General features: G+C 52.2%; 1 protein-coding gene across 4 annotated transcripts in view; it reads left to right on the top strand.

The window, feature by feature from the left end:
- PDE4A (phosphodiesterase 4A) overlaps positions 1 to 12,817 on the top strand; it is a 38,923-nt gene that overhangs the window by 13,371 nt on the left and 12,735 nt on the right. For 3 of the 4 annotated variants that reach the window (XM_067032820.1, XM_067032819.1, XM_067032821.1), the window contains 3 exons: positions 11,431 to 11,622; positions 12,548 to 12,584; positions 12,706 to 12,776. In XM_067032820.1, the coding sequence (XP_066888921.1) occupies positions 11,431 to 11,622; positions 12,548 to 12,584; positions 12,706 to 12,776 (300 nt within the window). Of the gene's footprint in view, positions 1 to 271; positions 316 to 11,430; positions 11,623 to 12,547; positions 12,585 to 12,705; positions 12,777 to 12,817 lie in introns of those variants that run through there. The other variant, XM_059060935.2, reaches the window with a different exon arrangement.

Raw genomic sequence — 12,817 nt, 5'->3', positions numbered from 1 at the left:
CTGCGGTCAGGCTTTGGGGGAGTGCAGCCAACCTGCCATCCAGGGTGATGTGGGGACTTGTGTTCAGCTGTGTTATCCTTAGTCCACAGGCCTGTGAAATGGGGCCAGCGCTGCCCTCTGGGGGTTGCCTTGCCAGGAGGCGCTGGAATATTACCGCGTGCACCGAGCAAGGAGGGCAAATGGAAGTTCCCTTCCTGGCCAGACCCGGGGTGGGCCGCGGGGGCGGGCAGCCTGGGGGTGACGAGCCTGAAGGCCACATCCGGTCTGGCTTTCCAGTGTGCGTTTATCTTGGAAACGGAGGTTGGCGGCCGAGAGGTAGGCACGGGCTGGCTTCGGGGGCTTCTCCGGAGCCCGGAGAGGTCCTCTGGTTGCCCTTCTCGATACTCTCCGCGTGCACTTGTTTAGAACCTGAGTCCGGAGACACAGGCTGAGAGAGGGTACTGCAGGGACAGTACGCGGGCCCGCGTCCGGATTTGGGGACGAGATCGGGGCGGGAAGAGATAAGGAGGAGGGGTCGAGGCCCCTGGGAGGCCCGCGTGGGGTCGGGAAGGGTGTGTGTGTGGAGAAATCAGTGCCTGTCTCTGGTTTCTCTCTGTGTCTCTGTCTTCACCTCTGCCTCTCCTGTCTCTGTTACGCCGCCCCCACGCCACCAACTCCACCTCCCCCTCATCCATCATCCCTCCCCCGGGTTTTTGTCACCGGACCCCGCACTGCGCCCGCGGGCAAGTCGTTCCCCGCCCAGGACGCACGGCGTTCGGAGACCTCCAGGGGGCCCAGCTCGACGTCAGGGAAGGGGTGGAAAAGGCGGGGCCAGGGGAGGGCTCGGAACCCGGGAAACCGGAGCCCGGGGCACCCTCCGAGGCCCGGGGGAAGGGAGGCAGGCGGGAAGTATGCGCCGAGTTCCGCAGGGCCCCCGCAGGAGGAGGCAGGCGCGGAGCCCGCCCAGGCGCTGCGGACGGGGGTGGGGGGGACGGGGACGCCCGAACGCCCGGGGCCGTCCCTGGGGGGGTCACCGGGAGGGCGGGTGTGGAGGCGGCGCCGGCGGCAGCCGCAGACACCTAGGGCCTGGAGAGCAGTGCGCGCCACACCACCGTGCAGCCGTCCCCATGCGCGCCCCGATGGTGCTTGGCACTCATGCGCTCCAGTGCAGCACCCCGGGCCCGACCCCGGCCCCCTGCCCTGGCACTGACCCCCGCGGGCCCTGAGTCCCTGGTCCACTTTTCCTTCAGCGACGAGGACACCTGTTGGTACCCTCCAGGCAGATCTGTCAGGTGGGTGGCCCCCGGCCAGTCCCCTCCTTTGCCACCGGAGTGTGTGTGTGTGTGTGTGTGTGTGTGTGTGTGTGTGTGTGTAGGGTGGGGGAGCAATCTGCCTTGCGGGGAGTCCTCAAAGTGGTTTACAGGGTCTGTCTGGTCTGGAGCCTCACCCCCTTCCCTGGCTCTAAACTGTCTGGATGCTGCTGAGGGCTTCCTGCAGGTGGTGCCCCCCAGAATGGGTGCTGGGTCCTGCCCCCTTCCTGCTTACCCAAGATGGGATCCCTTAACCCTCTTTGTGCCCCAAATCTGGGCTTCGGGCATTCACCGTAGCAGCAAATATGGGTGTCCTGCCATCACCAGGGCTCCACTCCCGGGCTACTGGCCTCAAGCCACCTCCCTCCGGCCCTGCTCTGCTCAGTGCCTCCAGCCTTACCCTCCCTTCTTCCTTGCTGGGGCTGCCAGGATGAAAACCAAGCTGGGGTGGGGGTGGGGAGGAGGTTCCTGCTGGAACTCCTGGGGGTTATTTAGAATCAGCTGGACAGCGCTGAGGCAGAGAAGTGGCCTTTCGGTTCTCAGAATTCTCAGGGTGCTCCAGCCTTGTGCCTGCTCCCCTGCACCAACCCCTTCAGACACCCAGACATGCACATGCTCTCCCACACGGATACACGCTCTCCACATATGCAGCTACATAGGACACAAACACAGACACACCCGCACACAGGGTAATTGAGGTCACCTGGTGTGTACTGTGCTAGGCATGGGTCTTCTGGCTGATGGGGCCAAAAAGAGAACCCCACAGGTGACCCATGGCCATGGTGACAAACACCACGGAAACCCTGGTTTTACACAGCCTCGCATACACTGCGCTGACCACAGAAACACACTGTCGCTGCAACACACACCCAGGCCCGATTCCCACCTGCACATGGCCACACACAGGAGCTTTCGTACCTCATACCCACTGAGGAGTCAGGGCCCACGTGCAGCACACAGGTAGCCTCTCCCAAGGTCATACAGACCACAGACACAGACATGGATACACAGATTCACACAGGCACCACCAACCCCCAGACCCTGCTCTCACACACACACACACGTACAAATCCACACAGACTACTATATGCACACAGGGGCTCCTGAGCGTGCATACACACCCCGACTCACACATACACAGACCCTCCTTGCACAGCCAGCCCCACAAACTGCCGTGTCACCTGGCACCACGCGCCCTCCTGGCAGACACACACCAGCGCCCGCCCCCAACCTCCGTGTGACCTTCACAAAGCAAATGCCAGGCCTTTCCATGAAGCCTGCCTGGCACCTCCTACAAGGCAGTCAGGTGGAGTGGGGCAGGGAGCCCAGGGAGATGCCAGGCCTGCCTGGGGGAGACAGACACCCAGTGATTTACTGGGCAGCCTTGTAGTCCGGCTGCCCTGGTTCAAATCCTTGCTTTACCACTAGCCAAGTTACTCATCCTGTTTGTGCCTCAGTTTCTTTTTCTGGAAAATGGGGCATTAGTACACATCTAGGCATAGCAGAGTGCCTAGCATGTGGCATTCAGTAGCAGTTGGCTACTTTCATTGTTATGATCTTTACCAACTGGGATGTGTCCCCTTTCCTGGCCACCCCCCTCCCCTGCTTGTTTCTTTCCCATCGGCCCCTGCAGCAGAACTCTCTGAAGCCTGGATCTGCCCCTAGGCTGCACGGTCCTGCAGAGGCCCAATTTGATGCTCTGGGAGCCCAGGTGGGCAGGCCTCGGGGCCCCAGAGGGGTGGAGGCAGGTAGCAGCTTCAACTGAGAATGCCATCAAGTGGTCAGCCTGTCCAAAGGCGAGTCTTGGGCAAGTCGTTTCCTTTGTGATGAAGTGTCTGGGTGTGTGGCTGTGATGTCAGGGCCTGTCGGCTGCCCTTGACTCTGGTTTGTGGCTTCAGGTCCCATTGGGACATTGCTGGAACAGCCTCCAGCCTGACTTTGGCCACCCTGAGCAGTGGCAGGTCAGGGAGGGGTGAGTCCCCACAGCTCCGGGGTTTGGTTCTGAGGGGTAGCTGAGACACCCTCCCGCCACCACACACACACACTCAGGCTGCAGTTCAACAGGCCCGATTCTGTCTCCTCTGCCCTTCCACAGCCCAGGGGACATTTGCTCCTGGAAGCAAAAACAGCAGGGCCCCAGGGAGCCTCTTCTTCCCATCCCGGCCTCTGGGCTCCTGCTTACGTGAGCTGAGTCCCCTGGGGCTGCAGGATCTGCCCGCAAGGCTAGTCGGGCACCCTCTGGACTTGGGTCTCACCTTCCCCCAACAAACTGTGGCTTCAGTTCCTGGGTCGGGGTTGAGGTCCTCAGTATGGAGCTATGTTCCCCCTCCACAGAGGCACTCAGCAGAGCCACAACGTCCAGGCTGGGCCTTGGGAGACAGGACATGGTTCGCAGGTAGCAAGGCCACCAACCCCTCGCTGCCTCTCTGCACCTCAGCCTCCTCATTGACCCAGGACATTAACAGAACCCAACTCACAGAGTTAGTGGGAGATCTCATTGGGTTCACGTGTACAAAGCACTTTGATAGTGCCAGGCACACGGCAGATACTGAGTAAGTATCTTATTATTGCTATAAACTTAAAGGATTTAACCTGGCACCCAGTACACAGCAGGTGCTTAATAAATGGGCATTATCATCAAAGGGCCAAGCTCATGATCTAAGAGTATTTTCATTCCTGAGTGTGCTTTTTTCTCTTTTGGCTGCATTGGGTCTTCGTTGCTGCGTGCAGGCTTTCTCTGTAGTTGCGGTGAGCGGGGGCTACTCTTTGTTGCAGTGCAGGGGCTTCTCACTGTGGTGGCTTCTCTTGCTGTGGAGCACAGGCTCTAGGCGTACAGGCCTCAGTAGTTGTGGCTCACGGGCTCTAGAGCACAGGCTCAGTAGTTGTGGCGCACGGGCTTAGTTGCTCCACAGCATGTGGTATCTTCCCGGACCAGGGCTCAAACCCGTGTCCCCTGCATTGACAGGCGGATTTCTTAACCACTGCGCCACCAGGGAAGTCCCTGAGTGGTTGTTTGGGTTTTTTTAAAATTTACTTTAAAAAATTAGCATAAAGTAAAATTCACCTTGTTTTTGGCTGGGCTGTGCAGCTTGTGGGATCTTAGTTCTGTGACCAGGGATCGAACCAGGGCCCCGGCAGTGTAAGCGCAGATTCCTAACCACTGGACTGCCAGGGAATTCCCCAAATTCAGCCTTTTTAGTATATATTGCATAAGGGTTTTTTTTTAATTGTGGTAAAATATGCATAATAAAATTTACCATCATAACTTGAGTGTACAATTCAGTATCATTAAGTACAGCCACAGTGTTGTGTAACCATCCCCACCATCCATCTCCAGGATTTTTTCATCTTCCTCAGCTGAAACTCTGTCCCCATTAAACACTCACTCCCCATTCCCCCTCCCCCAGCCCCTGGCACCCACCATTCTACTTTCTGTTTCTATGAATTTGACTCCTCTAGGGACCTCATGTAAGTGGAATTGTACATTATTTGTCCTTCTGTGTCTGGCGTATTTCATTTAGCATAATGTTTTCAAGGTTCATTCATGTTGAAACATGCGTCACAATTTCCTTTCTTTTTTAAGGCTGAGTAATATTTCATTGTGTGTGTGTGTGTGTGTGTGTGTGTGTGTGTGTGTGTGTGTGTGTGTGTGTATATACCACATTTTCTTTATTCACCCATTAATGGGCATTTGAGTTGTTTCTACCTTTTGGCTGTTGTAAATAACGCCACTATGAACATTGGTGTACAAGTATCTGTTTGAGTCCCGCCATTCAATTCTTTGGGGTGTATATACTTAGGAGTAGCTTTGCTGGATCACATGGTATTTCTGTACTCAAGTTTTTGAGGAGCTGCCAAACTCTTTTCCGCATTGGCTTCACCATTTTGTGTTCCCACCAGCAGTGCACAAGTATTCCAGTTCCTCCACGTGCTCCCCAACACTTGTTATTTTCCTTTTTTAAAAAAATAATATCTATCCTGATGGGTATGCAGTGGTATCTCATTGGGATTTCTTTTTATATAAATTTATTTATATTTGGCTGCATTGGGTCTTCGTTGCTGCGCGCGGGCTTTCTCCAGTTGCGGTGATCGGGGGCTACTCTTCATTGCAGTGCACGGGCTTCTCATTGCGGTGGCTTCTTTTATTGTGCAGCATGGGTTCTAGGCGCGTAGGCTTCAGTAGTTGTGGCACGCGGGCTCAGTCGTTGTAGCTCGCGGGCTCTAGAGCGCAGGCTCAGTAGTTGTGGCACACGGGCTTAGTTGCTCCGTGGCATGTGGGATCTTCCCGGACCAGGGATCGAACCCGTGTCCCCTGCACTGGCAGGCGGATTCTTAACCACTGCGCCATCAGGGAAGTCCCTCTCATTGGGGTTTTGATTTGCATTTCCCTAATGACCAGTGGTGTTGAGCATCTTCTCATGTGTTTATTGTCCATCTGCATATCTTCTGTGAAGAAATGTTTATCTAAGTACTTTTCCAACTTTTTTTTTTTTGCCACGCACGTGGCTTGTGGGATCTTAGTTCCGCAACGAGGGATCAAACCCGGGCCCTCAGCAGTGAGAGCACGGAGTTCTAACCACTGAACCACCAGGGAATTCCGTCCCACTTTTTAATTGGGTTGTTTTGTTTTGTTGTTGTTGTTGAGTTTTAGGAGTTCTTTATATAGTCTAGAACATTAATCCCTTGTCGAATATGTGATTTGCAAAAACGTTCTCCCGGGACTTCCCTGGTGGTCCAGTGGTTAAGACTCCATGCTTCAACTGCAGGGGGCGCAGGTTCAATCCCTGGTCAGGGAACTAAGATCCTGCATGCCCTGTGGTGTGGGCAAAAACAAGCAAACAAACAAACTATTTTAAGAAATGTTCTCCCATTCTGTGGATTACCTTTTCACTCCCTGAATAGTGTCTTATTTTTTTTTAATTTATTTTTATTTATTCTTTCTTTCTTTTTTTTGGCTGCCAACTTTGGGTCTTCATTGCTGCATGCCAGCTTTCTCTAGTTGCAGTGAGCAGGGGCTACTCTTCATTGCAGTGCACGGGCTTCTCACTGCAGTGGCTTCTCATTGTGGAGCATGGCTCTAGGTGCATGGGCTTCAGTAGTTGTGGTGCTCGGTCTCAGTAGTTGTGGCGCTTGGCCTTAGTTGTTCTGCAGCATGTGGGATCTTCCCGGACCAGAGATTGAACCTGTGTCCCCTGCATTGGCAGGTGGATTCTTAACCACTCGATCACCCAGGAAGTCCTGAACATTGTTGGGATTTTGATAGGGATGGTGTTGAATCTGTAGATTGCTTTGGGTAGTATGGACATCTTGACATGATTAAGTCTTCCAATCCATGAATATGGTATGTCTTTCCATTTATTTGTGTTTTTAATTTCTTTCAGCAATATTTTGTAGTTTTCAGTATACAGAGGTTTTGCCTCCTTGGTTAAGTTTATTCCTAAGTATCTTAATCATTCTGATGCTATGGTAAGTGGAATTGTTTTCATAATATCCTTTTTGGTTCATTCATTGTTAAGGGCATAGAAAAGCAACTGACTTTTGTGTGTTGATTTTATATCCTGCAACTTGGCTAAATTCATTTATTAGTTGTATGAGTTTTGACACATGTAATCCCCACCACTGACTTCTTTCTCTTAGCAAAATTCATTTGAGAGTCATCCAAATTATTTTGTGTTTGAGTAGTTAAAAAGGAAACTGTTTCTTTCTACTTTTGCAGAAAGCTTCTGACACAAAACGTGTTTGGTTTTTTCCCCACACCAACCCATTCTCCAATACTCTATGGACATTAACTGGGTGAACTACAGTATAAATCAATCTGACACTAACTGGAGTTCGTGCAGATCCCACAGGTTAAGGACTCAGTCCCACAAGACCTCCCCCACTTCAGATGTCAGTCTCAAATCCAGGTTGTCACTTGTGCTTTTGGGCGACCAGCTATAAATCAGAGGTACCTACAACCCCCTTCTCTGGTTCAATAATTTGCTAGAATGGTTCACAGAACTCAGGAAACCAGTTTACTTACTAGATTTCTGGGTGTTTTTTAAATTTTTTAAAATTTATTTTTTGTATTCCCCTCCTGGTTTATTTTAAAAGATACAACTCAGGAACAGCCAGATGGAAGCGATACATAGAAAAAGGAATTGGGGGAGGAGCTTGGAGCTTCCCCAGGTGCGCCACCTTCCCAGCACCTTGATATGTTCAGCAACGCAGCAGCTCTCCAAACCGTGTCATTCAGGGATTTTGATGGTGGCTTCATTATGTAGCCACGATTGACTAAACCATTGGCCATTACACTGGTGATTAACTCAACCTCCGAGTCCTGGTCCCTGAACTGGTCCAGCCTCTCTAATCACACAGTTGGCTCTGCTGGCAACCAGCCTCCATCCGGAGGCTGTCCAGGAGTCCCTAGCAGTCAGTCATCTCATTAGCATACAAAAAGATACCTATTACTGTGGAGATTTCCAGGGTTTTAGGAACTGTGTGCCAGGAAACCAAGGCTGAGACCAAATATACATATATATATATATATTTTTTTTTTTTTTTTTTTTTTTTTTTTTTTTTTGCGGTACGCGGGCCTCTCACTGTTGTGGCCTCTCCCGTTGTGGAGCACAGGCTCCGGACGCACAGGCTCAGCGGCCATGGCTCACGGGCCCAGCTGCTCCGTGATATGTGGGATCCTCCCGGACCGGGGCACGAACCTGTGTCCCCTGCATCGGTAGGCGGACTCTCAACCACTGCGCCACCAGGGAAGCCCTATATATTTATTCTTTCACAGTACTTATGGTCCCCGACTTATGATAGTTTGACTTATGATTTTTCAACTTCATAATGATGTGAAGGCAATATACATCCAGTAGAAACTGTACCTCAAATTTTGATATTTTCCTGGGTTACTAACATGTGGTCTGATTCTCTCTTGTGATCCTGGGCAGCGACAGCAAGCCGCAGCTCCCAGCCAGCCACGCAATCATGAGGATAAACAACTGATACACTTACAACCGTTCTAGACCCATACAACCACAACGTAAATGTTCTGAGCACATTTCAGGTAGGCTAGGCTACACTGTGATGTAGGTAGTTTAGGTGTATTAAATGTGTTATCAGCTATCGATATTTTCAACTTATGGTGGGTTTATCAGGACATAACCCTGTCATAAGTCAAGGAAGATCTGTAGTTCATGTTTGTGTCTTTCAGATTGCTGAATAGTATTTCATGGCATGGATCTGCTACAGTTTATCCATTCACCAGTTGACGCACACTTGATTCGGTTGTTTCTAGTTTTTTGGTGACTATGAACAGAACTGCTATAAACATCAGTCAGCAGGTTTTTGAGTAGACGTATGTTTTTATTTATCTTGGGTAAATATATAGGAGTGGATTTGTTGGCTTGTACAATAAGCGTGTGTTTAATTTCATAAGAAACTGACCAACTGTCTTCCAGAGTGGCTGTACCACGTTGCATTCCCATCAGCAATGAATGGGAGTTCCAGTTGCTCTGAATCCTTATCACCACTTGATATCGTTGTCAGTTTTTGTTTGTTTAGCATCCTAGTAGGTGTGAAGTGATAGTCCATGGTTTTAATTTGCATTTCCCTAAGGAGGAATAATGTTTCCTGTGCTGATTTGCCATCTGTATGTCTTCTTTGGTGAACTGACCATACTTTTGCTCATTTTTTCACTGAGTTATTGGTCTTCTTATTATTGAGTTTTCAGAGTTCATTATGTACGCTGGCTACAAGTCCTTTGTCAGATGTTTTCTCCCAGTCTATAGCTTGTCTTTTTATTCTCTTGACAGTGTCTTTTGCAGAGCAGTTTTCAATGTTTTTAAAACGTTTTTTGAAGTTTGTTTTTAAAAGAAGTTGGAATTTTTGACTATTTAAAATTTCTGGTTTCTTTCCTAAAATTGGAACATCTGGTTGGTCAGGGTCCCCAGCTCCACTCTGCTTTTTATGTTGGCCGCCTGACCCCTGGAAACATTTGCTCTAATGGGAGGAATGTGCTCTGATGGGGGTCAAGTCAGCAGAGGGCAGCAGTTAACATTTTGGTCTGAGGAATCACAAGACTTTGGTTTGAATTCTGACCCCACCATGACCTTGCTGTGTGACACAGAGCCAATCATTCTCCTCTCTGAACCTTAGTTTCTTCATCTGTAAAATGGAGGCAATGAAGTCCTTCCCCATTCCCTCAACCCAGGACTAGCCCAGAAAAAAGGCTCAATATATGGAAGTTGATATCACTGTCCTGGCCTAGGAGATTTCAGATTTATTTCTTGGCAGAGGGAACATTCAAATAAAATCTTAGGCTGATATTCAGTAGTAGGACCAGAAAGTGGGGGGGGGGGTTCTATTTCTTCCCCCTACCCCCTTGTACCCACCAGAGCATTGCCTGAAGTCGGCTGACACCAGTCTACTAACCCCCTCACTTTAAGAGTAACAGACCAGAGAAGGCAGTGACCTTCTTGAAGTCACACAGCATGTCACAGGCACACAGCTCCCCACTCTCATCCTCAAATCTTCATACTGATTGCCTTGCTGACTTCACTCCCCAAGTGGCATAAATGGGGCTGATAGACTTATAGTTGCCAGTGTTTTCTGAGCTCTTTGTTAGGCACCATTCTGAGCGTTTTGCCTGTGTTAACACTGGTCACCTGGATGACCTGAGGCAAATGGTGGCTGTCCCCATTTTGTAGATGAGGAAACTGAAATTCCATCTTTCCCTCAAGTTACACAGCCGGGAAGTGGCACAGCCAGCTTTTCGCTGACTCATCCTGAGGGTCTGTCTTGTCAGTGCCACCAGGCTGTGTCCTATCTCTATGTCATCTGTCTGTATTTCTGCTCAAGCCACACCAGTTTCCTTGCTGGTCCTCCAACAAAAACCAAATCCTGCCACCGGGCCTTTGCACTTGCTGTTTCCTCACCCTGGAGTACTTTCTCCTACCTCCTGACCTGTGGCCTACACCTTCTCATCTTTCAGGCCCTGCTCCTGAAAGATATCCTGGAGCTATCACTTCCTCAGAGAGGCCTGTCTCAACCATATCAGCTAAAATCACCTCTCCAGTCACCCACCTCGTTTTAATTCTCTGCATGGCAGTCCGTATATTCATTCATTCGCTCATACATTGATTCAAGCGATAGACATCTATTGGAAATCCACTGTGTGCCAGGCCATGTTCTTGGCCTAAAATATACGGTAGTGAACGAAGCAGACAAAAGTCCTTGCCCTGCAGAGCTTAGTTCTAGAAGGGAAGGCAAACAGTGAAGAGTAAAATATGGAATGTGTCAGGTAAGTAGTATTTATTTTAAGGAAGAGAAATGTGAAATATAAGGGCAGGGGTTGACATTTTAGATGGGTTGGTCAGGAGAGGCCTTCCTGAGGAGGCGACATTTGAGAAGGGGCCTGAAGGAGGAGCTAGTGGAGATCTGGGCAAGGGATCTTGCAAAGGCCCTGAGGCAGGAATGTATCTGGAATGTTAAGGAACAGTAAGGCGGCCGTTATGGCTGGAGCAGAGTATGTGAGGGGTAGACTGGGAGGTCGTGGGGCAGGGTCTGTGGGCACAGCAAGGACTTTGGCTTTTGTTTTGAGTGAGCTGGGAGCCATAGAAGGTTCTGAGCAGAGGAGCAATGTGACCTGACTCAGGTGTTCACAGGCGCCCTCTGGTCGCTGTAGGACAGCAGACTGAGGGGCAAAGACAGGAGCTGGGGACCAGGGCAGAGGCGAATGTACTGGTCCAGGCAAGTGACAAGGTGGGGCCGGCCGAGGAAGGGGTGCAAAGCGAACAGATTCTGAACAAATTTGGTTGATTTGAGGTGCAAAGGAAAAAACAAGAGCCAAGGAAGACCCCATGACTTTTGGGGTGTGCGTTGCTGCTAGGTTAACCTGTTGATAGTCTAGCCCTCCCCGTGTCATCTCTGTGAGGGCAGATCATGGTCTGTCTTGGTCCCTGCTGTGTCTCCAGCTCCTGCAACAGGACCTGTCCCACAAAGGCGCTCAGTCACTGATCTCTGTCATTTCCTGTCTCCCATCTCTTTTGGGGTGCCTGTCTCTCTGCCAGGAACTTCCTTGGTCCCCTTATTCCTCTTGACCCACCCTCCCAATGCCATCTCAGCCCCCCTGACCCCTCTTCCGGCCCTCCCCTTGCAGCTTGGAGGCAGAGAATGGGCCGACACCATCGCCAGGCCGCAGCCCCCTGGACTCGCAGGCGAGCCCGGGACTCGTGCTACACGCTGGGGCGGCCGCCAGCCAGCGCCGAGAATCCTTTCTTTACCGCTCAGACAGCGACTATGACATGTCACCCAAGACCATGTCCCGGAACTCGTCGGTCACCAGCGAGGCGTGAGCACCCCCCGATCCCTACCCACCAGCTCTTCCAGGCCTGGCCCCGGCGCAAGCTGCCCTTCCCAGCAAGGAGGGGGACACTGCCCAAGTCCCTGTCCACCTGCACACCCGTCCTCCCTAGTGAAAAGTAAACAGCACCCCTATCCCCTGTCGAGGGCTCAGTCCCTTTGTAGCATGTCCACCCAGTGGCGTGTGAGCGCCCACTCTATCTCTACCCCCTGCCCAGCCACGCTGAGCCCCTGCCTCAGGCCCAGCCCGGACTCAAGTCCATATGGTCCCCGCCTACCCAACCTGCCCAAGCCCACTCCTACCCCTTGGTTTTTGGGGACCTGGCCCACCTCATCCCATCTCTCCAGCAAGAAGGGAGCCCCTCCTGGCCACCACTTCCTTCCAATGTGTCCACCTCGGCTGACCCCCCTCTTCCTCCCCCACTCCGGGCTTCCCAAAGCCAGCCCCCCTTATCATGACCACCTGTGGAGGTGTAAGCACGCCCCGATCTCTCCAGCCCCCTTCCCTCTCACACAGTCCTCCAGCCCTGCCCCTATCCATCGAGGCATCCACCTCACCTCCCCGTGGCTCCTTCCGGCCCTCCGCCCCCTCCCCGCCACTGGTCTCCCCAAGCCCGGCCCCTACGGTGTGTTCATCTCCCTCCTTTTGTCTCTGCGCTCACCCCCCCCACACACACCCCTGAGCCCTTCTCCCTGCCCGGCCCCCTGCAGCATGGCCACCCTTGTGAGGTGTAAGTGTCCTCCCCCTACCAACCCACAGAGCCCCCTTCCTGCCCACCAGCCTCCCCGGGCCCAGGCCCCCCCCCAGAGTGACCCCCCCCCCGAGACTTGCTTCCCTGCACCCCAGCCCCTCTCCACCCTGGGCCCTTGGGGGTCCCACTTTGCGGACACCTGACCTGCCCCTGTCCTTGTAGGCATGCAGAGGACCTCATCGTGACACCGTTCGCCCAGGTAAGACCCCTCCCCTAAGGAGGGAAGGGGCTCTAACCTTACCCCACACTTGGGGACAGGGGCCCAGCCCCCGCTGCCCCTCTGGGTGGACCACTTTCCTCACTGTGGCTCCCCAACTCAGGTGCTGGCCAGTCTCCGGAGCGTTCGCAGCAACTTCTCCCTCCTGACCAATGTGCCCATTCCTAGCAACAAGTAAGTGGAGGCTGGGCCCCAATGCCCCATGAACATGAGGC

Source organism: Kogia breviceps, chromosome 4 (genome assembly GCF_026419965.1).
Source record: "Kogia breviceps isolate mKogBre1 chromosome 4, mKogBre1 haplotype 1, whole genome shotgun sequence".
In the NCBI taxonomy this organism is placed as follows: Eukaryota; Metazoa; Chordata; class Mammalia; order Artiodactyla; family Physeteridae; genus Kogia; species Kogia breviceps.
Note: the sequence above shows the minus strand (reverse complement) of the source record. Positions and strands in the feature narration are given on the sequence as shown.